The sequence below is a fragment of the Nelumbo nucifera genome, chromosome 6 (genome assembly GCF_055504915.1).
Source record: "Nelumbo nucifera cultivar China Antique chromosome 6, China Antique-T2T, whole genome shotgun sequence".
Classification (NCBI taxonomy): domain Eukaryota; kingdom Viridiplantae; phylum Streptophyta; class Magnoliopsida; order Proteales; family Nelumbonaceae; genus Nelumbo; species Nelumbo nucifera.
In genome coordinates this window covers 28,714,138-28,740,657 of record NC_142654.1, presented here as the reverse complement: position 1 = coordinate 28,740,657, position 26,520 = coordinate 28,714,138, and the positions used below count along the sequence as shown (strand labels likewise).

The 26,520-nt window shown below is 36.9% G+C and overlaps 1 protein-coding gene across 3 annotated transcripts in view; it reads right to left on the bottom strand.

Annotated features, from left to right (window-relative positions):
* LOC104598515 (structural maintenance of chromosomes protein 6B-like) overlaps positions 1 to 26,520 on the bottom strand; it is a 105,956-nt gene that overhangs the window by 1,914 nt on the left and 77,522 nt on the right. For 2 of the 3 annotated variants that reach the window (XM_010260618.3, XM_010260620.3), the window contains 12 exons: positions 23,631 to 23,835; positions 20,623 to 20,754; positions 20,414 to 20,528; positions 20,175 to 20,260; positions 19,995 to 20,090; positions 6,144 to 6,280; positions 5,926 to 6,028; positions 2,707 to 2,786; positions 2,525 to 2,603; positions 2,337 to 2,394; positions 2,111 to 2,208; positions 1,363 to 1,457 (listed from right to left, as the gene is read on the bottom strand). In XM_010260618.3, coding sequence (XP_010258920.1) covers positions 1,363 to 1,457; positions 2,111 to 2,208; positions 2,337 to 2,394; positions 2,525 to 2,603; positions 2,707 to 2,786; positions 5,926 to 6,028; positions 6,144 to 6,280; positions 19,995 to 20,090; positions 20,175 to 20,260; positions 20,414 to 20,528; positions 20,623 to 20,754; positions 23,631 to 23,835 — 1,284 coding nt within the window. The remainder of the gene's footprint in view (positions 1 to 1,362; positions 1,458 to 2,110; positions 2,209 to 2,336; positions 2,395 to 2,524; positions 2,604 to 2,706; positions 2,787 to 5,925; positions 6,029 to 6,143; positions 6,281 to 19,994; positions 20,091 to 20,174; positions 20,261 to 20,413; positions 20,529 to 20,622; positions 20,755 to 23,630; positions 23,836 to 26,520) is intronic. The other variant, XM_088890107.1, reaches the window with a different exon arrangement.

The window sequence follows — 26,520 nt, the reverse complement described above, 5'->3', positions numbered from 1 at the left end:
ACACCTTTCCGTTCTTCATCTTATTTAGTGCCCTCATTCACTTTAGTAGTTTTGATAATTGATAAATCAAGGTACACGCTATTTTTAACACTATTGGTATTACTAACCTTTCCTCCATTAATACCCTCTATATGTTCATTTAATAATTTTTCAAAATAGCCTTTCCATCTTTTCTTGATTTCCTCATCTTTTTACCAAGATTCTTTGATCTTCCTCTTTAATGCATCTAACATGGTTTAAATCTCTGTTCCTTCCTCTCATCTTTGCTAGTTTATAATTCATTTTTCTCTATCTTTAATGCCTAATTTATTATAAATCTCATCAAATGCCTTAAATTTAACTTCACTTGCTTTATTTTCAACTTCCTTTCTTATGGTTCTATATTTTTCTAAGTTTTCTCTATTTTTAGTCTTTTGCCAATCTTTACAACATGTTTGATTTAATCTGATTATATTTTGAACCTCTTCGTTCCATCACAAAATTTCTTTAGCACTTTTCCATTTCCCTTTAGATTCTCCTACAACATCATTTGCTACTTATGCAGTTATCCATTTCAAGCCACATATCATCATCAGTCTTCCATCTAAATTCCACTTTCCATCTACTATCAGCTTGTCTCTAAATTGTGCTAGTTTTTTTTTTTCTTTTAGTTTTTCCTACCTAATTCTTGGACATCTATTTTCTTCTCCGTTTTTCTTCCATTTATTAATATGCACATCTACCACCACTAATCTATGTTATGTGGTTAAGCTAGAAATCATGTCAATGGAGGGATTTGTGTAAACATCCAAGGTTTTATGGTTGCTTCAAGAATAAAAATTACATTTCCCTTGCCCTTTGATTATAAAAAAAGAAAAGGAATTGCAGTGCTGCATTTACTGCATATTGAGCTGGGACAATGATCGTTGCACTTATCATTTGATTATAAAAAGAAAAAGAATTGCAGTATTGCAATTACTGCATGCTGAGCTGAGACAAGTCAAAGGGTTACTACAGACTGAACAGTAAATACCATTGGAATCAGGTATAACTTTAGGTCTTTTAAGGTAGAAGGAAGCTTTTATGAACTCTTGATTTTAGCAACCCCAATTTGCCTTGAGGCAAAGGTTTTACAGTGCAACCAATGCAGTAACATCAGTGGCAGGGGCAGTGGATGGTATAAAGTGGGGAGTTGGTTTTGGTCAGAGCAGGTTAACCAGCAGTTCTACATTCTTGGTGAACAGATGTACACTGCAGTATAAATATCGTCCACCTATGCATCAACAACATCCATTCCTGAAGTGCGCAAGCCTCTTAAATATTGAAATGCCAATAATGTGATTTTGTAAAAAAAAAAAAAAATATATATATATATATATATACCTGATATCATGTGGAGTTATGAATATCCATTGTGACCCTTGTGTCAAGGCAAAATCCACAAGGGTGTCCAAGCTGATTTTACGGCTAACAGCATCCTGAGAATAACAGAAACCAAGGAGAACCTCTTAGGGTGGGTGGACTCAGAACCCAATAAATAATGGTAACCACACACTAAAATAGATCTTCAATTTACCATTTTAGACAGATCAATATTTGAGAATACTTTGTCTGTTGGGGAACAACAGCCTGGGATGTTGAAGTGGTTTTTCCAATTCCACATGACACATCAACCCATTCAGACCCCTTTTTGTCTTTTTACCAAAGGATTATTGAATGCAATTACTCTTTGGCCCCACACCCATGGTAGCGTGTCATGTGGAAGAAACTCCTCAACAACATAGGCTGTTGGAGGACAACAGACAAAGTTTCCCCCCAATATTTTGGGACAAATTCTAGCTTATCAACAATTAGGGTTTCCAGTTTTAACTTAGATATTCTTGTCATATTAAGGTACATCAATATCCAAAACTTTATACTGTTTTTTGTATTTCATAACATCATCATCATCATCCAAGTCTTATCCCAACTATATGGAGTTGGCTACATGAATCCTGTTGCATAACTCTTATGAATGCAACAAACAGCATGGCTGTATCATGTTTTTCCAAGGCTGGTAAATCTAGCACTCCATGTCGACTCTAATAGAATGCTACTCAAGTCTCAATTACATACGAAATGAACTACTTACCATAAATACATCAAACTCATCCATTGCTCGAAAGGGGGCTTCTGTCATCTCATGAAGTGCTAATGCAAAGCATAGAGTAGAGAAAGAGCGTTCCCCACCTAATAATCAAAAGCAAACAACTATCTGTAGCTACTGTGATTTATATTTCAAAAAAAAAAAAAACAATCAAGGGTCATTGTATCCATGTTGCAGATCAACAAGAACAGAAAATTTTGAGTAGGAAAACCTGAAAGCCCCCTGGTATCACGGACAGTGTTACTCGATGCATCTTGTGGCATTTTTATCTATAAGAGAGAATTTGCCTAGGTCATTAAAAGGGGAAATGTATATGTTTCTAGAATAGATATCATTGGAATCACGTTCCAATCAATAAACAAGTGGATTTAATGACCTGCTATGAAAAAGATTTCTCACCTCTACAGAAAGTGTCTTATCTTCATAACTAATCTTGATGTGCCCACTGATCCCTTTCTTCCTCAAATGACCATTAAATCTAACCAAGAATAGAGTAAGAAACAGAACATACATGTATTTTAACATAAAAGCAGCTTTTCAATGTACTCAATGATTAAGTATTATGAAGAAACATGACATACTGCCAAGTCAACTGACGTTTAAGCAGACTTGCATTCCTTTGGAACTTGCTCCAACGTAATTCCAGGGCTTTCTGGCATGCCTAGATTCAACAATATACAATTCATAAAGGGAAACAACTTACTAGAAAATGAGAGCAGAGCATAGCCAAAGATAAACAATACAAGTAAGTCACAATAACAACCAATTTAATTATATTTTCCCAACTTCCATAAGTTCTAGAGATTTTACTATAAATAGGGGAATTATTATAAATAGTAATTTTGTTTTTCCAAAATTAATTACTGTCATTTTTAAATTGCTTTACTTTTAGAGGTTGTTTGATCTTTTCACTTCAGGATTTTTTTCATGCCTAAGAAAGTATCCTAAATATTTTGCCGGAAAGTTCCAAGAAAAATCAGAGATTTGCTTTGATCTTAATCATTGTCAATGAAGATTGTTTTTAAGTGGCAATCTAGCATTGTTTGGTCATTTGCATGTTTCTACAGAGGTAGGAAGTGACAGATTTTCTGTGAAGTAGGGGCAAGCTCCCACCTCTTCTCCCTCTATTTTAATATCAATTTATAATGGGGCTAATCCCTACAGTGTACAGTTATTTTATTTTCAACTAGGAGGAGCTAAAATATCCAATTGAAGGTTGGAGGAAAATCGTATTTGACAATTGCAAGACCAGTAATTCTTTGATTGTAAACTTATTTCTTTTAGTTGAAGATTCTTGGTGATGCATGTTGCTGGCTTGTTCAAGTTTTCTAGGACCAAGTTTCATTGTGTCTTACACATGCTTGATGAAATTCTTAAAAGGATATAGGTCTTGATTAAGAGGGATTCTTAGACATGTTTAAGTACCATCTATTTTGTTTTCTGTTATCAAATTATTACGATATTTCCTACCAGGCAAGCTAACTAGTATCTTGAGAGGGATTGTTGATAGCTTTACTTGTCTTTTATTATTCTGTTTTATTCATTGGTTATGGTGGCAGAGGTATTTCTATAATTTTTTGAGTTAAGAATCATGATATAATAGGATATGAATGAACGGGGTGCAAACAAAAATCAGTTCAGTATTTTCTCTTGTCCTTTCCGCTCTCTTATTTCTTGATTAAATCACCATAGCTTTGTTCAATTTTTTCTTTATTTTTGGAGATCTTTGAAGATATTTTAAGGAATATTAAATTGTCCTTAAGTCTTAACTAGAAAAACAAGGCCACAAGGCGCACAACCAAGGCTATTAAACTATTTATTGGTGGAAGAAGAAAATTAGGGAACCTTATTGGTAAGATAAAGGAACCCAAAGAAGAAGATCTTACTCATGAAAAATGGAATAGGCATGGTTTAAAGGGAAGGAGGATGAAGAGGAAGGGGGGATCTCATTTTTTTCTTAGTTTTAATAAAATCTTTTATATTAAGAAGAATAAAGATGCATAACATTAGTTCAAAGGGGGGTTTGGGGGCGAAGCCCCCCAGTCAAAGGGGCAGGGGGCAAACCACTTTCTTTCCCCTTATCTTTTCTTCCCTTCCATTTCCTTTTCTTTTCTTTCCTTTCCTTTTTTTTTTCTGTTTTCTTTTTTTCTGTCTTTTTATATAAGATGTGCATGAGGCGCATGAGGCGTATGCCTCTAGCACGGCTCGTGAAAAAAGCACATGAGGCGTATGCCTCTTGCACCTGAGGCGTACACCTCAGAGGTGTCAGCGCCTCTGGCATAAGCCTCAGGGTGTTTTGGGAGTGCCTCGCCTGGGGGCCCATACCCTTTAAAACACTGGTTGGCTATGATTCAAACTCCTAGAGAATTTCAAATATGAGTATTGCCAAAAAACAAAAGTACAAAACATACCAATAGGTGCTGCAAAGTACATCAACATTTGAATCTAGAAAGATTCCACAAAGGAAAATAGGAGATGACAAAATTGCTATTGCATCTACCAATGAATCTTAGTCTAGCATGAATTCCATTGCTACAAAATTGCTATTACATATACTTCCCATTCTCATTCACCTTCTTTAATCAACCCCAATGTGTTAGACTATATTATGGGTTTGTCATCTTTTTTCTTTTCTTTTCAGTTCTTAAGAGTTGTATCTAGATAGAGATTAGACTACCATTGATGATAAGTCTCTTGCATCTATTTCTTGCAAGGGAGATCATACGTGGTAATTAGTTGTTGCTGTGTGCCAAGGTTAGGTCTATATCTAGTCCACCAATCCGAAGCCCCAGATAGTTGGGACCAACATTGTGGATAATGGCCTTTAGTTATCTGTTGCTATTCTTTGTTCTTTATCTCCCACAGCTATAGTGTTTTAAAAGCGCAAGGGGCAATTTGCGCTCGAGGCACAAGGCGCAAGGCAAGGTGGGCATCTTTTTTGAAGCAAGGCGTAAAAATACAAAAATGCCCAAAAAAATAAAAAAATGTCAAAAAAATGCCAAAAAATAAAACATGTTAAACATAATATTAATAAAAACATAAACTTAAATAAAATAAATATTTTAAAAAACCTATTATCTAAAATTAAAATACATAAACATAACATGTAAAGCACATTCAAATGAAAATTTAAAAATAAAATCAAACATATTTAACATTTTCAAGCATGTAAAGCTCACAATCTCTTTTTTCCTCAATTGCATTGCTGTAAATAGCTAATGTGATGTAAAATATCTTGCATTACTGATTCTACGAGCCGCCTTTGTACCAAGCCCCTCGAGGCAAGCCCAAGCAAATCCATGTTAGGGTCATAAGTTCTTAATCCTTACACAAAAATAAATGATTTTATAATGTTTAATTGTCTTTTAGAAGATATTTTACTAGGATGAATGAATGAACAAAAGGTGCAAAAAATTAAAAAGGAGCAAGTCCGGGCTGAAGCGCAAGGCACAGCAAGTGCACTCCTAGACACACTAGGTGCACACCTTTTGAAAGTGCCACACCTAGGACCTAGGCAAGGCACAAAACTTAAAATGCACCTTGCCTAGGCATGCCTGAGGCACACCTTTTAAATCATTGCACAGCTAACTACTAATCTTTTGTCTATAAGTAATCTTAAATTAAACTGATGTGTAACCTTGTTTCCTGCTCATTGTGTTGCCATCCTTTTATTCTTACAAATTTCTGTCCTCTTTTCAGCCTCTGTAATTGAAAAATATTGTACAAACCACTAAAAGAAGAATGGTATATAATATAGTTATAACCAACATTATCATCAAGAAAAGCTAATCAGAACTTACACTAAGTTTCTCCCGAAAAGCTTCATAAGTTTGCTGTTTCCTAAGTATTTTGCGCTTTTTCTTCTCATATAAAACTTTGAGATCATCAATAGATTCAGAATACCTGAAAAGAGATTATAACAACATTCAGCAACATGGAAAAACAAGCATTCTGAATAATATAAACAGCTTTAGGAAGTTCCATAACACTGATAAAAGGCATACAATTGCATGCTAACCTTTGGCTCTCTTGCTGAAGTCTCTGATTTAGTCTACTTAGTTGAGCGCTTAACTGATCTGGTGTGGTCCCATCACAGCCTCCTAAAGCTTTGATCTCACTCTCAACACAGATAATAGAAGCTTTCTTGGAACTCTCCTGCAATATAATATCAAATGACAACCATATGAAACTCTTGGAAATAGAAGTACAAATTACTTGTCAAATTAAACTTTACCATTAAAAATAAAAAACTATGGATGAAGCAGCTAAGTTAAATGTAGCATTATTGCAGATATTAGTTCATAATCTTAATGTTGGATATGACACTTAATAGAGCACAATGGCGGAACAAGATTCATGTAGCTGACCCCATACAGTTGGGACAAGCTTCTCTACGTTGAGTTCATAGTTTGAACAATTTAAAAATTAGCATGTCAGACACTATCTTGCTTTGTCCAGAAGAATATTTTCAGCAAACAGAAAATGCAGATATTTCCTATAGTTTATTCTGTGTCATGTGTATCTAAAAATATTGCTTTCATGTGAATGTTTCATACAAGGAATATACCTAGAATATGCTATGTAAAACTATATAAATGGAAAATGCAAGATCCATGAAAAATAAAGTAAAAATCAGTACAGTATTTGTCTAGATGTGATGATGCAAAGCTGGAAGAAGTAAAAGAATCCTGGAGACAAATTGCGAGAAAGTGGGAGAAATCTAGAGATTTTCTTTTTAGAGCTCACAGGTCTTTAATGCAATCACAACCCAAATTGATGCCCTCTAGAGAATGTCAAAACAAACATGAAGGCTCCTTAAGTCCAGTGATCAGAGTATTTCAGGAGAGATTCAAGTTCTTCCATGTAAGGGTTAGTGGCATTTCTGTTATTGATCAAAAAAAGGGTTAGTGGCATTTATGCAGCGTCATATACCTGGATATTCTCTTTAACATTTTTATTGAGAATTGATTTCTATTGTTTATACCTATAAAACTTCTAAGTGAGACTTGGTGTTTAGGAAATTAGAAGGAAGAATAAAAGGAAGAGGAGTGAAGAGAAAGAAATTTGTGAGAACATTGAAAGTGTGAAGCATCAACCTATCAACAAAGTAAAATAACCATAATACCCTTGTTCGTCTAAGAAACAATATATAAAATAAAAGGTAATGAACCAATAAAATATACTGTTTCAACACTCCATCTAAAGTACATTTTAGCCTCAGATGAGGAACTCCTTCAGTGAAAAAGTCTGTTAACTATTTATATGTTATTAAAAAGGCATACATCTCCTAATAACATCAGCTCAATATGTTTGGTGCAATCATTCTAATACTGCATTGTGAACAATGTTAATAGCTGCTTGATTATCACAACAAAGCACAAAAGGCATATTCAAAACAACTCCCACCTCCTCCAGCAGTAAATATAACCATAAAGCTTCTAGACCAAGCACCATAGACCCATACTCTACCTCCAAAATAGAACGACCAACAGAAGACTACCTCTTGCCTTTCCAGGAGACAATGTTACCTCAAACAAATGTGCAAAAACCAAAAGTAGACCATGTGTCATCTAGCCATCCAGTGATCATACCATAAAGCTTCTGAAAGACCATGCACCGTAGCCCCTTCAAGTAGGCATGTATATTGTAAACAATAGCAAGGTGTGCACGTATTGGATAACAAAACTCATTGTGTATGCAACATCAAGCCAAATCATACACAAATTTAGAAGTATACCAACTAGCCACTAATAAATCTCACAATCCTTAATGGCATTCATGGAGTTGCCCTCCACACATAGGGAATGAAGGGCAAGCTGTCTAGAAATCCTTAGTCCAGTAAAAACCACCAAAACCTCAGCCTTGGAAGAGTCTGCCATACCAATAGGACCACTGAAGCCCAACAAATACTCCTGTCTTTCCTTAAAATGATCCCACCAATGCCTGCCTCCCCTAGGTTCCCTTTAGAGTTACCATCAAACCTAAGAATGAAATCAGCCTTCATCTTCCAAGTGAAGTTAACTGAGTGTCACATGAACTAGAGGAAAGAAGAACCTCCTGGAGGTTTAGGTGCATACCCCTAACTGCAACACCTTCAAAGATAGTAGAAAAAGTGCATGCAAGATACAAAGATTTCCAATGTGTTCAACGGTTCAACCACTTCCTCAAAAGGTCTTGCTTTGTTCTTAAATATACACCTATTATGCTTCTCCCATATGCCCCACATGGCCTCATGACTGATAATACCCTAAAAGAACTAACCCCTCGTGTACCAACTCTTTACAATGCCACTGAGTAATAAAATCCACGATATTTCCAGGGGCCACCAAGAAAAGATCAACTAAGCTATGAATGGATATAGCAAGAGCTGCATACTCAAAGAAACACTATGACCATTATGAATATTGCAAGAGCTGAGTAATCTAAAGGGTATATCTGTACCATAGGTCCATAACTAAGCTCTCCCCTTATCCTCTTCAACTATGAACAAGAGAGTAGACCAATGATAGAGAAATGTCACCTATAGTAAGGATGTGCTGACATGTAAAATCATATTCAGGATTCAGCTCCTACCAAGAATTCAAACACATTGTTTCTATCTATAATCTTCTGGTAGACAATTGCACCTTTAAATATTCCACCTCAAGACTCAACTATTTCAAGATAATCAATCTCTTGTCATATTTTTTTCAACATAGAGAAGTACATAGAAAAAGGCTTCTCTTTGCTGGAGGTTACTCACCTGACACCTAAGTTGGTAGGCCCTAGCAACAATGAGGTCTTGGGAATAAGTTGCAGATGCATTATCCTAGATTTCTTTAGTTGTTTTCATCCACAAATAATCTCTACCGAAATGTCATTACATAGAATTTACCAGCTATTATATCACAAGTAAAATCTCCTACATCCGTGGTTTAAAATGTCCCTAATTTCCCTAATATTTCCATGACATATTTCCATTTCCATGGGTAGCGACACGAAATTTTACTGTAATTGACATTTCCCCAATAAACACTATCAACACTATGTGGAGTACAAGAAATAGTTTCCAAGACATATTTCCATTTCCACTTCAATGGGTAGCAACGTGAAATTTTTCTAGAATCGACATATTCCCCAGTGAACACTACCAATACCATGTGGAGTCCAAGAGATAGTATTATAACAAAAGTTGCAGACAATATTGTAGGTATGTTAACTAACAATGTTATTGTCTGCCTAACTTACAATGATTACCACTTTGAGCTAGTTCAATATTCATTTCAAAAATGAAGTTAAATATTGGTTTTTTGTTTGTGTAATAGATTATTTGGTAGATCTATTACAACCATTTACATTTTCTATGAGTTAAAATTTTGCTTTAAGTCATTCTATCATGAAGCTCTAAATCTTAAGGTTTACAGGGCAACTTCAGAATGTATTCTTTTGTCTATAACCTTAGTTTCTTACATAGTTACCAAGGTGCCCGCCTAAGCGTCACCAAGGCGACTAGGCATCCTTGGCTGAGTGCCTCACCCAAACGCCTTGACTTTTAGCAACTAGGTGCCCTTCTAGGCGACTAAGCGCCCGCCTAGGCGACAAAAATGACAAGGCGGGTGCCTCTTATAATATCATCTACATTGATGTATCTTATTAATGTATGTGTTAAAACATTTTATTATATGCTATATATATATATCAATATACTTTGTTTTAATGTTTTCTATTCTATCTCTCTAATTAAACAAAACAGAAACTCCATCCTTGTTTTTTCTATTTTACTTTCCATCTTGAATATTTATCATATAAAGTTGACCTTCTTTAGCTGCTAATTGATATGAAATTCTCTATTAAATTGTTATTATAGCAGTATTATTTTTTAAAATAATTAAATTAATATATGTAAAAGATTTTTGTCTTTTAAATATGATGATTTGCCACATTTTTAGACGAAATTTAATGTTCTTAATAAAGAGAATTGCTATTTTTCGAATATTATACATGGTGAATGGTATATAAAACTAGGGAACTAGTCAAAAGTTAGATTTTTATACTATAAAATTTTTATTGCCTAGGCGCACGCCTAGGCAACTAGGTGCCCCAGTGTTGCCCAACATCGCCTAGGCACCTTGAAAACCATGGCTTCTTAGCTTTGTTTAATGATATTTCATTAAATATCATTCTATATTTTGCATATTTTACAATGTTTCCACCATGTCTATAATTTTTACAATATTTCCATACGATATTTCTGACATTTCCGACATGTTTCTTATATTTGAATGACTGACATATCCACCAACATCGACATTTTAAATCATGCATCCAATTCCCATTTTCCAGAACTTGGATATCTAGTTCAACCTCTACTGCTGTTAGGTAACCAAGTTTACCATGACCTCCTATAAACATGCTTGCAGATTCAGCCCATTCTAAATAATTGTTCTTGTCCAATTTCACATTACTGATTAGGGTGTTCAGACCATCTCCAAGACTAATTACACTCAGACTAGGGTCCCATCCTTGCTTGTAATCACCTCCTATCGAATCCATATAGTGATAATCTTTCAAGGATGTTGCAAAAAATCCACTAGGATACGCAACAAAGGCTCTTAGGGTTGATCTTCCTACAACACTATGCATATGTGTAGGGAATCTCCTACCCTATAACTAATAGAACATGGAAATCTTTGTGACACTCGCTCTAAATCTTCCAAAAGCCTAACCAAACCGAACTACCCTCTCTAGGAAAAGCCAAGTGCTACTTTAGATTGATCCCAACCTTGCTCAAATTGAGGAGAAAAAATCTCTGAGTTTCTTGATATTGGGGAAAATGAAAAGATCTCCTTCTTGAACACCAATCAACCATCGATAAGTTTGTTGAAGATTAATTAGTTTTATGATGTTTTTCTGAGTAGATGCTTTATGTTAGTTGTTAGATAGGAGGTGGGGACCACAATAGTTATGTGAGTCCAAATTTTATTATGTTTTTGAGTCTTATATATGTTGTTTTATGTTTTGCCGCCCTATAAGGGCATAGTTGTCTTTGTACTGCTCTATTATTTTTATTATAAATAATAAGTGAAGGGGCGGCCAGATTATTGCTCTCTTTTCTTTTCAACTTCTCTTTTTCTCCTTCTCTCTTCAAAAACTACTTTTCTTTCATATTTTTTAATTCAACAGATTTCTACTTGGTATCAGAGCATCAGCTAGGGTTTCTTGAAGCATTCTCATGCAGCTCTAGATCAACTGACTGCATGAAGTAATAAAAGGCTGATCGATCTGCTATAGATTGCCCAGTTCTTGGATTTTTTGGTGGGATCTAGTCATCAGGAAGGTGATCTACTGTTCGGCATCAAAATCAGGAAGAACTGGAGTACGGGGAAGAGTCCCAGAAAAGTTGGACTCTTTGCTTTCTATCTGATCTTTGGCGCCCAAGTATTGTTAGTTTTCTTTTGATTTCCTGAAGAGGGCAGTTTGATTTCTGGAATTTTTTGAGGCTCCTGGAGTGATCGATTCACTCTTCTCTGTTGGGAGGCATGAGGAGGAGAGAGATTTCTCTCCAGATAGGGTTTTCTTCTTTCGGAAGGGTTGGTTTCTATGTGTATGATATTAAAATGTTTTTGGAAAGTCTCCAATCTATTTTTTCTTATTGTTGAACTGTTTGACGTAAGATGGAGAGTTGGAATACCGAGATGAAATCTACCGGTACTGTGGGACTAGGTGTTGGAGGTAGTAGTGAAATATTTGGGTCCGGGATCATTACTACAAAAAAACCTGATGGTACAAATTATTTGGAGTGGGCACAATCAGCTAAGATGGCTATTGATGCCTGTGGAAAATTAAGGTATCTCACTTGGGAGAAGAAGAAACCTGATACAAACTCTTCCCGATGGGTGCAGGAGAATTACATGGTAATGCCCTAGCTGTGTAATTCTATGTTACCTCATATTGCAAAAAAAATTCCTATGGGCTAATATGCTAAGGAGATTTGGGATGGAGTGATTGAAACCTACTCTCAGAAGCAAAATGAAGCCAAAGCCTATCAGTTAAGAAATCATGTGATAATTATGAAACATGGAGAAAAACCTCTTGTTGTGTATTTCTCCATGTTGAAAAATGTATTCTTGAATGGAGAATTACATGAGGAAGTTTATATGTCCCTCCCACCAGGGATGTAGACATGGAGGGAAAAGTGTGCAAGTTGAAGAAGTCTCTCTATGGGCTCAAACAGTCGTCTAAGGCGTGGTTTGAAAGGTTTAGGGCTGCTCTTGTTAACTTTGGTTACATACAGACTCAGTCCGATCATACCCTCTTTGTGAAGAGGAGAGGTTCATTGGTGGTATATCTCATAGTCTATGTTGATGACATTGTAGTGGAGAGGTTCAGCACTTGTTGAAAATTGTACTCTTTACACCACAAACCCTACTCCTACGGTTACCTGAAATCTCACCACTATATGATCACAATTCTTCCTTCGTAATACACAAAAACAACATAAACCCTAGCACGCTACTATCTGAAACCCCAACATACTTCCTATTTGATCCATAACAGAAATCATGCAAAGAAATCTCTTACCTTGTCACTGAAGGAACAACCACACGAGCAGAAAATCAGTCCACACAAGACAGCCACTGCACCACACAGATCGACCCTCTTCTCTTCATCAATTAGGGGAGGGCTTGGAATCCAAAACAACCGACCACACAAGACATGACTGGAGGCATAGAAACCTCCAAGGGGAGAGAGTGATCACTCCTTTTCAGCCCTTTCCCTTATCTCCAGTTGAATGCAGGAAAATCAAGAGAAACCCTACACTAGGTGCGCAGAGAATAGAAATCTAGGCAGACAGAAATCTAGAAAAATCCAAGTTGCTCTGATACCATGTTATGATTCGGCCTGCCTTGGAGTTCTATTTGTCTGAGATTAGTCACGTAGAGAGAGGTAGAAAGGTGGAAGAATGAGAGAGAGAGAAAAGGAGAAAGTCTGGTTCGAACTGGAAGTCAAAAAACCTGACTCCCATTCGGCCAGACATGTGCTTTTATTATTAAAATAAATGGAAAAGGCATACGTGCCCTTATTTAAGTAAGGAGCATTGGTTCTAACATAATATTACAAATCAACAACCTTAATATAAGTATAAAGGTAGAAATACCCCTTACGCTAACACTCCCCCTCAAACTGGTGAGTATATATCATATAATCCCAACTTGTTACATATGTAGTCCACTCTTCCCCGACTCAACCCTTTTGTAAATAAGTCAGCCCACTGGTTTCCTATATTAACGTATGCAGTGTCTAGCTCTCCATCAGCACCTTCTCCCTCACAAAGTGACAGTCAAACTCAATGTGCTTGGTTCTTTCATGAAACACCAGATTAGAAGAAATATGAAATGCAGCCTGATTGTCACAATAGAGTTTCATTGAAGTATTGATGTTGTACCCTACTTCCTATAGAAGGTTCCTTAGCCACACTAATTCACAAGCAGTATACGCCATAGCCCTATATTCTGCTTCTGCACTACTTCTTGCCGCGACTGTCTACTTCTTACTTTTCCATGTCACCAAGTTACCCCCCAGGAAAGTGCAATAGCCTGTGGTAGACCGCCTATCAGACATAGAACCGGCCCAATCAGCATCAGAATACCCTTCTATTTCAAGTTTTCCACCACTTTTGTATATCAAACCGCGACCCGGAACCCCTTTTAAATACCTCACAATTCTCATAACTGCATTCCAATGAGGAATCAGAGGTTTCTGCATGAACTGACTTACAACACTAACCACAAATGAGATGTCTGGCCTAGTAATGGTTAGGTAATTCAGTTTACCTACAAGTCGTCGGTATCTGCTAGGGTCTTCAAACACTTCACCCATATCACTGCTTAGCCTAGTATTTGTGTCCATAGGTGTTTCAATTGGTTTAGCACCCAACAAACCTATTTCTTCCAGCAAATCAAGCACATATTTCCTCTGGCACAGATTAATACCATACTTAAATCTCGCTACCTCTATCGCCAAGAAATATTTCAGTTTACCAAGATCCTTTGTTTGAAAATGATCCTATAGATAAGTCTTCAACCTGCCAATACCCATGTTATCATTCCCGGAAATAACAATATCATCTACATACACCACCAACAGTATTCTTCCTCTCGGAGAGTCATGACTGAATACAGAATGATCAACTTGGCACTGTTTAATACCAAACTTCTTTACCACCTCACTGAACCTACGAAACCATGCTCAAGGAGACTGTTTAAGCCAATATATAGCCTCACTTAGTTTGCACACCTTACCATCCTCCCCCTGAGCAATAAACCTTGGAGGTTGCTCCATGTAGACCTCCTCGAGTAAGTCACCATGCAAAAAGGCATTCTTAATATCAAGTTGATATAGCGGTCAATCATACATAGCTGTATAAATAGGTTTGGGAGTACCCTTTGGCAACCAATCGCGCTTTCAGGTGTTCAACAGTACCATCAGGCAGATACTTAACTGTATAAACCCATTTACAACCAACAGCTTGCTTCCCAAGAGGAAGAACGGTGAGGTCCCACGTATGATTGTGATGAAGGGCTGAAAGTTATTCTTCCATCGCACGGCACCACCCTGGAGAGGCAAGGGCTTCCTGGACATCCTTAGGGACAACAACTAATGATAACAAGGTGACAAACTGACGATGGGAGGCGGAAAGGTGAGTAAGTGAAACATAATTACAAATATGATGAAGGGTGCAAGTGCGTTTACCTTTCCACAAGGCAACGGGAAGATCAAGATCAGATGCTGGGTTCGGGTCTGGAGTCGGATCTGTCAACGGTGATGTAGCCGGAGTAGTAGATGGTGCGCGTGGGCGATGCGTATACACTTGACGGATAGGTGGGCGTTCAACAGGTGGTGGCACTGGAGGCAAGGATTTGGTCACGGCTGGAACAAGGGGAAGAGGGTCGGCAACGGGGAGTGGAAGAGGAGGTGACGAGGAGGAAAAAGTATCACCAGACTCCAAAAAGAACGGAGTAGACTCAAAGAAGGTGACATCAGCACACACAAAGGATCGTCGAGAACTAGGATGGTAACACTTATACCCTTTCTGGGTCCGAAAATAACCAAGGAAGATGCACTTGAGAGAACGGGCATCGAACTTGTTCCCAGGACCTAGATTATGGAAGAAGCAAACACACCCAAATACCCTAGGAGTAAGAGGAGACGGAGACAAGACGGGAAACAGGATCGTAAACGGAGAATGACCATCAAGGATGGATGTGGGCATCCGATTAATCAGAAAGCAAGAGGTAAGCACCACATCACTCCAAAAGGGTTTGGGAACATTCATGTGATGCATGAGGGATCGTGTTGTTTCCAAGAGATGGCGATTCTTTCTCTCAGCCACCCCATTTTGTTGTGGGGTGTAGGTACATGAGGTCTGATGTATAATGTCGTGTTGGTCCAGGTATTCTTGATGAGGATAAATATTCACGGCCATTATCAGAACATAAAACTTTAATGTGAATACCAAATTGATTACGAATCTCAGCATAAAATTTTTGAAAGATGGCAAACAATTCACTTCTTTCTTTCATTAGATAGAGCCACATCATCCTTGAAAAATCATCTACAAAAATGACAAAATATCTATACCCATTATATGACATCACTTTATAAGGACCCCAAACACCGGAGTGAATCAAAGAAAAAGGACTCGACACACGGTTATCAACCCTAGAACTAAAGGGAACACGATGGTGTTTCCCAAACTGACACAACTCACAATCCAAAACAGAAAGTTGACTCAAAGACGGAACCAAAGACTTCAAAACTTTCAGCGACAGACGACCAAATCGACAGTGCCACTGGAGAGGAGAAAGGGATGACTGGAGAGCTATTGAAGTTTTTCCACCACCGTTAAGGTAATACAGTCCACCAACTTCATGCCCTCCACCAATCTTCATCCCCGTCTTGAGATCCTGAAAAACACACAGAAGGATAAAAAGTAATGGAGCAATTAAGTGATTTGGTCAACTTACTAACAGACATAAGATTAAAAGGCAATGTATGAACATACAAAACTGAGGATAGGGATACAAGGTCTAGGTCAACATTACCAACCCCACAAATTGAGGATGTGGAACCAGATTGTGATGTTAAGCAATGAAATAGGGAAGAAAACACACCTGGAGTTCCAGTCATGTGATCGGAGGCTCCAGAGTCAATGATCCAGGGATTGGGTGTGGATGCCAAACAAGCCATACTTGAGTGAGCGAAAGTAGTTGTGTTCTACTATGATGTGGATTGGATAAACCTCTCATATTCATCACGGGGAACACTCACCATCTCCTTCACGGGACCATCTGTGGATGTAGGAGGTATCTGATCAGATGAACGATTCTCCTGTCTAAAGCTAAAACTGGTGTCACTAGTCACAACATGATTGGCCCAGGTTGAGGGTGGACCATGTAGATCATAACAATAGTTAATGGTATGTCCATCCATACCACAATGAGTGCACCTCCTCGAGCCTGAGCCACGTCCTCTACCACGGGCTCCCCCTAAATCTCTGCCCCCAATACGACCACCATCACGATTATAAGTAGGCCCACCATTGCCACTTCAGCCATACACCGGACCACTACTACCACCACGACCAGACTGAGCTCCCCGAGCTCCACCTCTAGAACCATAGCCTCTCGACACAGCAAAGGCAGATCTATCTGAGATATTAGAGTTCTCAGTAGATCCGATAGAAGTCCTCCGGAGTCGAGCAAATACCTCTTCTAAAGAAGGGAGAGCTGACCCTCCTAGTATCTGAGCCCGTGCTGGTTCATATTCAGATTTCAGTCCCACCAAAAATCGAGTCACATCAAGTTCTCTCTGTTGTTGCTGAATTTTGACATCAGAAGTGAGAGGGTGATAGACATTCAACTCATTACGTATGTTTCTCATACTGGCATAGTACTCCTCAAGACTCTGATTACCCTATTGCAGATTAAAGTACTCCTGATACAACTGATACACTATGGTTGTATTGTCCTGACCTAAATACAATTTCTTCGCATGGTCCCACACATCTTTGGCAGTGTCAAGAAACATGAAATTTACACTAATCCTGGGTTCCATACTATTCCATAACCATGTGATGATCTGAGCATCCTCTTGCTCCCAGTTTTCATACTCGTGAGAGTCGGTGGAGGGTTTCTCCTCTCTTATGTGTTTTACTTTCTTCTTTGCCTTCAAAAAGACTTCGACGGATTTAGCCCAAGGCACATAATTCTCTCTATTTAGTTTAATGAAGGTCATCTGAACATTCAAGTAGTCTGTAGGCACCATCACATTAGATTTACAATCACTGTTATCTCTCATTTTGTTATCACCGATTCTGCACACTTGTTGAATTCTATTATCACTGAATTCTGCACACTGCACACGACTATATCACACTTGTCACACTGATTTCAGCACTTGTTGTTGCTGAAAATTGTACTCTTTACACCACAAACCCTACTCCTACGGCTACCTGAAATCTCACCACTATATGATCACAACTCTTCCTTCGAAATACACAAAAACAGCATAAACCCTAGCACGCTACTATCTGAAACCCCAACATACTTCCTATTTGATCCATAACAGAAATAATGCATAGAAATCTCTTACCTTATCACTAAAGGAACAACCACACGAGCAGAAAATCAGTCCACACAAGACAGCCACAGCACCACACAGATCGACCCTCTTCTCTTCATCGATTAGGGGAGGGCTTCTTAGAAACCACAGCAACCAACCACACAAGACACGACTGGAGGCATAGAAACCTCCAAGGGGAGAGGGCGATCACTCCTTTTCAGCCATTTCCCTTATCTCCAATTGAATGCAGGAAAATCAAGAGAAACCCTAGACTGGGTGCGCAGAGAATAGAAATCTAGGCAGACAGAAATCTAGGAAGATCTGAGTTGCTCTGATACCATGTTATGATTCGGCCTGCCTTGGAGTTCTATTCCTCTGAGATCAGTCACGTAGAGAGAGGTAGAAAGGTGGAAGAATGAGAGAGAGAGAAAAGGAGAAAGTCTGGCTCGAACTGGAAGTCAAAAAACCTGACTCCCATTCGGCCAAACATGTGCTTTTATTATTAAAATAAATGGAAAAGACATATGTGCCCTTATTTAATCAAGGAGCACTGGTTCTAACATAATATTACAGATCAGCAACCTTAATATAAGTATAAAGATAGAAATACCCCTTACGCTAACAATCTTAAATCCTTCCTTCATACAAAATTTGAGATCAAAGATCTAGGGGAGTTGAGGTATTTCCCTAGTATTGAAGTGACTCGATCTAAGGATGGAATCTTTATCTCTCAGCACAAATATGTGCTAGACTTGCTCACTGAAACAGGCAAATGGGTGCAAGACCAGTGACTACTCTTATTGATATGAGTCACAAACTTTCTGCATCTGATGGAGAACTGTTGAAGGATAAGGGAGTGTTTCAAAGGTTATTAGGAAAACTACCATATCTTTATATGACTCCGCTTGACATTGCATATGTTGTTAACTGCATTTTCCAGTTCAAGCATGCTCCCAGGGACACTCATATGGAAGTAGTAGGACGGATTTTATGTTACTTAAAGAGTACTCCTGGGAAGGCATTCTTTTTTGCTAAGCATGGTCATATGAAACCGGAGGCTTACATAGATGTTGACTGGGTAGGCAACATTGATGATAGGAGGCCAACTTCAAGATACTATAGTATGGTGGCAAGTAATATTGTTTCTTGGAGAAGCAAGAAAAAATATGTTCTTGCTAGATCTTCAACTGAGGTCGAGTATAGGGCTATGGCTAATGGGGTTTCTGAGTTACTTTGGCTTCGATCCTTGATGGAGGAACTAGGTGTTGAATATGATAAGCCATTGATGCTATATTGCAATAATCAGGCCACCATCAACATTACCCACAATCCAGTGCAACATGATAGGACTAAGCATATTGAAGTTGACAGGCATTTCATCAGAGAAAGACTGGCTTCTAGAGAAGTTTGTCTACCATTCATTACATCAGAAGAACAAGTAACTGACAATCTTACCAAATGAATCTCCAAGGCCAAGCTACAACATGATACTGGCAAGCTGGGCATGATTGACATCTATGCTCAGCTTGAGGGGGAGTGTAGAGAGGATGGGCCGAATGGCCCATAGGCTGTTCTTATTTCTCTATGTTTCTATTCTTTTTGTTAATGAGCCTTTACTAATGGGCTTTTATGTTTCTTTATGTTTCTTGTTTAATTAAGTTAATCGCCCAATTAAGGCCCTACTTGTAATTACGAATAATTTGTAATTATTTTTAATGAAAAGATTAGGGAAAGGGAGAGAGGTTCGAACAACTCTTCTCCTAAACCTAATCACAGCCAATCACTTCTTCTTCTTCTCACTTTGCTGCTGATATCCACCTTATTTTCACACTTTTAAAATCAGTTTTCTCATTCTTTTGGACTGTCTTTCTTCTGTTATGATTATATATTTTAATTTGACATATAGGCATTTTAAAACATTTAGTTTAAAATTAAAGTGTATTTTTTAATTAATACTATTTTTAATATTTCTTGATTTATTTGTATTTTTTTACATTAACCTCGCCTTGCACCTCAGGCACAAAAAGCCCTTTGTGCTTTTCTTTTGCACCTTGCACTTTTAAAACACTAGCCTTCTCCCAACTCTATGCAGTTACATGAATCTTGTTCTGTTATTCAACCACATAGTTCCGTTAAGTGCCAGTTTAGTTGAAAATCAATTAACAGGAATTCGCAAGCACCGCTATGCAGCAAAGGATATGCTGGTCCAGTCTCCACTTGCTATTCTACATATACAGTTCAGAAACACAAAAATGGTGGCATATACCTGCCGCTTGACTTGGAGCTCCTTACACGTTGCCTCTGCTTCTTTTACATCTGGAAGAACCTTGTTATGCATGACACCTTCATAATGAGCTTTCTCCTGAGATGAAAGAGTATAAAATTTAGGATATACCAATCTCCAAAGGAAATGATAGCAACTAGATTTGCAAGCAGAAAGAGAAACCATCTCTAGTGAACGCAGATCTTCTTCAATTTGCATCAATTCCTTCTCTGCTTTCTCAAAGGCATCAATGTCCCCTTTTGCCGACTCTACAATTTTGTCAAGGACATAACGAGAAGTAAACATCAAGTACAACAACAAAAATAAGAACAATAAGAATGATGACAATATAGAATGTAATGAAGATGGGGGGGGCTTCTCAAATCTTCATTTACTTGCAAGACAAGCATTTACTTGCATACCACATAAATTCTCAAATGATGATTTTAGATTGCTTGCTTTTACTTCTGCTTCAGTCATCCTTGCTTGGAGATTCTCTAATAACACTTCCTTTTCTTGAATTTCTTCCTGCAGTTTCTACACACCATTCAAGAAAGAAGACAAAAGTGTAAGCCAACCACCAATTACATAATCAAGAGTTGCCACTCTTAGATGACAAGGGAGAACAGACCAAAATTTCATGCTGGAGCTCATCTACATCAGGTGTGGGGAGCAAACTCTTTTCAGCAACATATGAATTCCTCACATCTTGTAGAGTTAGTTCCTTGATCTTTAAATCCCTCTCTGCATTTTGGCGCCGCCTCTAAAGGTAGTAATGAAGAGAAATGGATGATTAAGTTAAAATCTTGAGTATAGTATGCCATGTAAACTGATTACAACAAAAAAAAACTCTGGTTGAATTGAACCATGTATATGATTATTATTCTAAAGTAGAAGCCTAGCAATCAAGTGTATAAAATATCATTCAATCCTCATATTCAACATCAAATAACAAGAAAGATTGTTTCATCAAGAACTTCTTTCAAAAGAAAACAGCATTCTGATATAGGTGGCATTTGATAACGCTTAAACAGCATAAGTCTGAAAAACTTAATTTTCAGACTTCTGGCCAGTTTGAAACATTCTCTAAACACTACGTCTGAATGAAGAATTAAGATCTGAAAGATTCAGTCATTGGACTAGCACAGAACGCAGTTAGACACATTTCAGACAATGGCCAATGACTGAAATGCCCCTAAATAATTTCAAAATGACTCAATTTTCCCACTTTTAAACCCAAAATTTAGCCCTAGATACCATATTCTCCACTTGAATGTTGCTGGCGTAACCTTGTTCTTGACACCACTGCTCGTCGTCATCAGCCATGACCATGAAACAGGTAGGTTTCTTCCACTTTCACCATTTTTCTTCCTACACTTTTCTAAGCTGCTGCTCTTTTTTTTTTTTTTCATTTTTGGCAGTGGCTTCAAGCCCTAGAATCACCTTCTCCTCCACTTGAATGTTTCTAGTATACCATTGCCACTGCTCACTGTCGTCAGCCATTAACAAGTAGGTTTCTTCTGTTTATACACAATTATTCTTCCTACACTGTTATCCGCCACTGCTCATTGTTTTTCTTCGTTTTTGCAGTGATTCCAAGCCCTAGATGACCTTCTTGTTGAGTTCTGAAACAGGTGCATTCTCCACCATTCTCAACTGCTATTTTTTGTTTCTTTATTTTCATTTCATTTTATGAAACTAGAAGTCTTTGGGGTGGGTGTGTGTGGGGGGGAGTTGAATCCTATACAGGGGTTTGGCAGGGTTTTGGTGTGATAAAAATATTGTAAATGTCCATTTTATTTAAAAGGGTTTTGGTGTGTGTGTGTGTATCAACCAATCTATTTCCAATGCTAAAATAGTAAATTTGACATTCTCAGACGTTGGAGAATTGCTCCAACTCAAAAGATCACAATTTTTCACTCTCTAAAAAGCATAAAAGCATTTCTGCTGCTTTTCAGGGTGCATCTTACACAACTTAGAAGAGCTGAAGAGTCCACACAACACTAGTTTGGAATGGATGGTTGTAAAGGGTGGCCAAGTTTGATGGAGTTCAGGGTGCATCTTACACAAATGGACAAAAATCCATTTTTGTAAAGAAACCCCAAAATCCTGGAATCTAGGTTCTAGAGGGAGTGCAAATAGACCTGTCACGGGCCAGACCAGGCTGGGTTCGGGTCAGGCTTTGCCTTTACAATAACAGAAAATGTTGAGGCCCGAGCCCGAGCCTGGCCCGACGATTGGGCCTAGGTCTTGAGCCCAAGTAGAGCCCGAGCCTAACTAGAAATTTGGAAAAAAAAGATTTTTCCTTTTTAATTCAATTAAAAGTTGTTTTATTTATACTAAAAGACCTCAAAACCTAAAAAATAATGAAAAGTCTCATTATTACTTGAAAAAAGAGAAGAAAAATATATTATATATATGCTTTTTTATTATATAAAATATATTTTATTAATATAATACATTATCAAGTCGGGCTCGGGCTTGGGTTGGGCTATTCTGAGAAAGCCCGAGCCCGGCCCAAAAAAAAAAAAGTCGGGCCCGATATTTTAGGCTTGAGCCCGAGCCCACAGGCCTGAAATCTTGTCCAAGCCTGACTAAGATCGGACCAGCCCGTCGGGCTACCTAGCCCATGAATAGGTCTAAGTGCAAAGACAACATAGAGTTTTCAGATCAGAAACACTTAAAAAGATTTGCAGTAATTCAACATATATTTATATAATCATTTTGGGAGAGTTGAATCGGGCAAAAGAAATGAAAAACCCTAAGACAACGTTAGTCTAATAAAATTGAATATATGGCAAGAACACAGCAATACAATGACTGTAAAATTTGAAAAACCCTTGTCAAAGGATTCGTACAATTCTAGCATATTCACTAAGATCAAACCAATAGACCACCCTGGACAAAACCCAACTCCACTTGCCTAATCATATTACATGTTTGAAATATATATATAATTCATTTGAAAAGAAATCCATATAGCATACCAATAGTTTCTATCCTCAAATATAGTATGACCCACTTTGTCACCTAAACCTTTAATATGGTGCAAGAAAAGTTGATACCAAAGAGTGGAATAGAATGCCTAATGAATAGGTATTATAGCATCTTTGAACCTGTTATTGCATCCTTTCTTTTGAATAAAGCAAATATGCAGGCAGAAGAGCAGCGACCAAACCAAAAACTAGAATGTTGTGCAATCAAGAAAGAACATCTGCACAAAGTAAATTAACCAGAGGTGTGGATGGTGGCATGGGAAAGTCAAAAGTGGCTAAACCAAGGACAGAAATAGAAATAAGCACATCTATAAGCCTAGGCTTAGCACAATATCTGACAAGATGATGGAAAGTTGACTAGGATTGTTTATGATGTGAATAGGAGACCAGCTGCTGTGTCACTGAGAGAGTGATATGATGCAGATTGAATGCTCTAATTTCTACAAGAGAGACAAAGGTTGAAATAGGTATTGGTTGAAGCAGACTATGAACTCAGAATTTAAGAAAAGATAATGGTGCTTGAAGAAAAGAATGAGAAAACAGGAGAAATATAGCCAGCTGCCAACCCCAGTTGGGAAAATGTTTTGTTGAGTTGAGCTTGAGCGTATAAGAGTAGTAGGGCAATAGCAGCAAGAGTTATTACCTTTATGCTTTTTATTTTCTCTTCAAGATTCCAGAGACTTTGCTCTGCATTTCGTTTCTTCCCCCTGCTTTCTTGGGCTTGTTCTTGTGCCTTTAATGAATCTTTCTCCAAATCTTTAATTTGATCATCAAATGAACTGCTAAGTCGTCCACTTCTAATTTTCTTGTTAGGAGGGAGAATTGTCTGGACAGAACCACGAGAAAACCTAACAAGGCATTGGAACCAATTACTTCTTGATATATATTGTACCCAACCATCTAGAGAAGTTTGCAATAAGAGGATAAAAAACTACAACATATTCAAAAGATAAAAACTAGATTGTGTGTGTATATATAGGACTAACTTTACAATTATTAAGAACTTTATTGCACAAAAGGAAATATAAATACAGCTAAAAAAGGAACTAGTGTCACCATAATGATGATGATGATGATGATGCAAGAGTAATGAAGATGATAACACATATAGGTGAGAAAGGTAACAAGACCTCTAAATGAAAGAAAGGGAACTTCTAATATAATTTCCAGCAGTGGCAAATTTTCAGTCTTTGTTAGCTAGCCTAAGTTCCTAAATGGTTGAGCTTTTGGGAAGAAACCCAAATAGTGTGAATATTCAGTTTAACCACAAGCTCAAAGGGTATCACTCCTTAGTTGTCCCATAATTCCCCAACCTTGTCAAAAAGATTTGCAAGATAATATAGGTGAGTCCAATCAATACTGTATCAATCCATGTATGACATAATAAGGTCATAGTAGACTTATAGGACCTTAAGCACGTAGAGGAGTGTAGTAACAACTTACAATGTAGAAACTTGTATTTGTTCATCTTCTATGATTTCAGACATCACACTAAGAGCCTGTTCGTTATCATTGAAATCTTATATCTAAAGTGATTCTGTACAAAATCTCAAGACTTCAAAGTGTTCAGTTGCCAAAAGGCTGAACGTTCTAGAGTTGTACGAACAGGCCCATCATTCAATTAAATGGCAAAGTCAATTCTTGTTTTGCCCTTGGTTATTGTAGAAAAGTGTTGTCACAATATTTTGGGCTTTTTGGGCCTGTTATTACTGTTACTTTATGTTTCTGTTTGTCCTTCCTTATTAATGGGCTTGGGCCTTGTTATTTTATCTTTATGTCTTATAGATTTTTGTCACATGTTAGTCACATGACCACTTAAGTTACAACAGCCCTATTAGAGGCACTGATGTAATTTGCTTCACATTAGTCCTTGAACATAAAAGTAAGTAGGAGACTAACAGTCCCCAACGATCTCTTCTACTAACAGAAGTCTGTGGTCATGTGACCAACTGTTTCTTCTGAAAACTCACAAAAAGTCCGTGGTCAACAACTGTTGTCACAACCATACCCATATTCCAAACAGGTGCATACCCAATTCAGGTGACCCATGTGGAGTACGGATCCGAATAACAACAAAAACAATAACAAATTTTAGATATGGCTAATAGAAAATGAAATTATTATAAAACAATAATAAAAAAGTTAATTACATAATAAAATCAGAAACCATGTCTTTTTTAATTTTTTAAATTATTTTACAAATTTTCTATTCATATATTATTTATTTTAATAATTAATTATTAAATTAGTTATTTTAATAAGTAACAAACATATTAATAGTTAAAGTAATTATTTTGTAATAATTAAAATAAATATTTTAATCATTAATTGTCACATAATTAATTTCATTAATAAGTAATTATTAAAGTAATTTAATATTTAATTTATAAACATAATTAATTGAGCTTTTAATAATTAAAGTTACTAATTTTTAATTAGTAAAATATTTACTTTCGATATTAATTATTTAATTATTCAAAAGGCACTAAATTATCACTAATGATTACTAATTAAATAAATAACTTTTAACTAATAAAATAGTTATTTTAATTATTCGATATTAAATAATTACTTTAATTGTTATTATAATTGAATTAATTAATTATTTTATTTATGATAATAATTATTTACTAATTAAATATTTTTTCATTTACTTATTTTAATAAATTTTTATTCATTTTATAATGTTAATTAATTTTTAGTTTAAACATTATACTATTTTTTTAATTATCTATACATTTTTTTATCACTTTCACTATTTATTAATCATTTAATTAATTGTTAACTAATTTAATAAATAGTTATTCAAACACACTCCTCCCCAAGGTTAAAATCATCAATTTTCATTTTTCAAAACTAAGCATTTAGATTTCAAAACAACATTCTCTGCATTCAGATATCAGCACCAAGAAAATTTCACTAACTCCCATGCATCTCTTAAAATAATTATTACTATTTCGACTGCTGCTACAGTAGTCCGAACAGGAAGAGGAGAAGAAGAAGAAGAAGAAGAAGAAGAAGAGGAAGAGAAGAAGAGGGGTCAGTCGAAAATCTGATGGTTAACCCATTCAGTCGACCCCCTTAATCTATATTAGCTTCTAATCATGTTTACAAAGACAGAAATGCCCTTACTTAAGTGTGGGGCAGAGTAACTCTAATAACACAGCCACATAAGCAAGTTACTTAATAAACAGAAGAAGACTAAACTACCCCTATTCGACACATCTTAACACTCCCCCTCAAGCTGGAGAATATGTCATATAATCCCAGCTTGTTACATAGATAGTTCACTTTCCCTGAGCTTAGAGCTTTTGTAAACAAGTCTGCCCACTGGTCATTGGAGCTCACATGTTCTGTATTTATCTCTCCGGCAAGAACCTTCTCTCTCACAAAGTGGCAATCAACCTCTATGTGCTTTGTTCTCTCATGAAAGACAGGATTGGAAGAGATATGGAGTGCAGCTTGGTTGTCACAGTACAATTTCATAGGTTTATCCATGTGAAACCCAATTTCTTGTAGAAGATTCCTCAGCC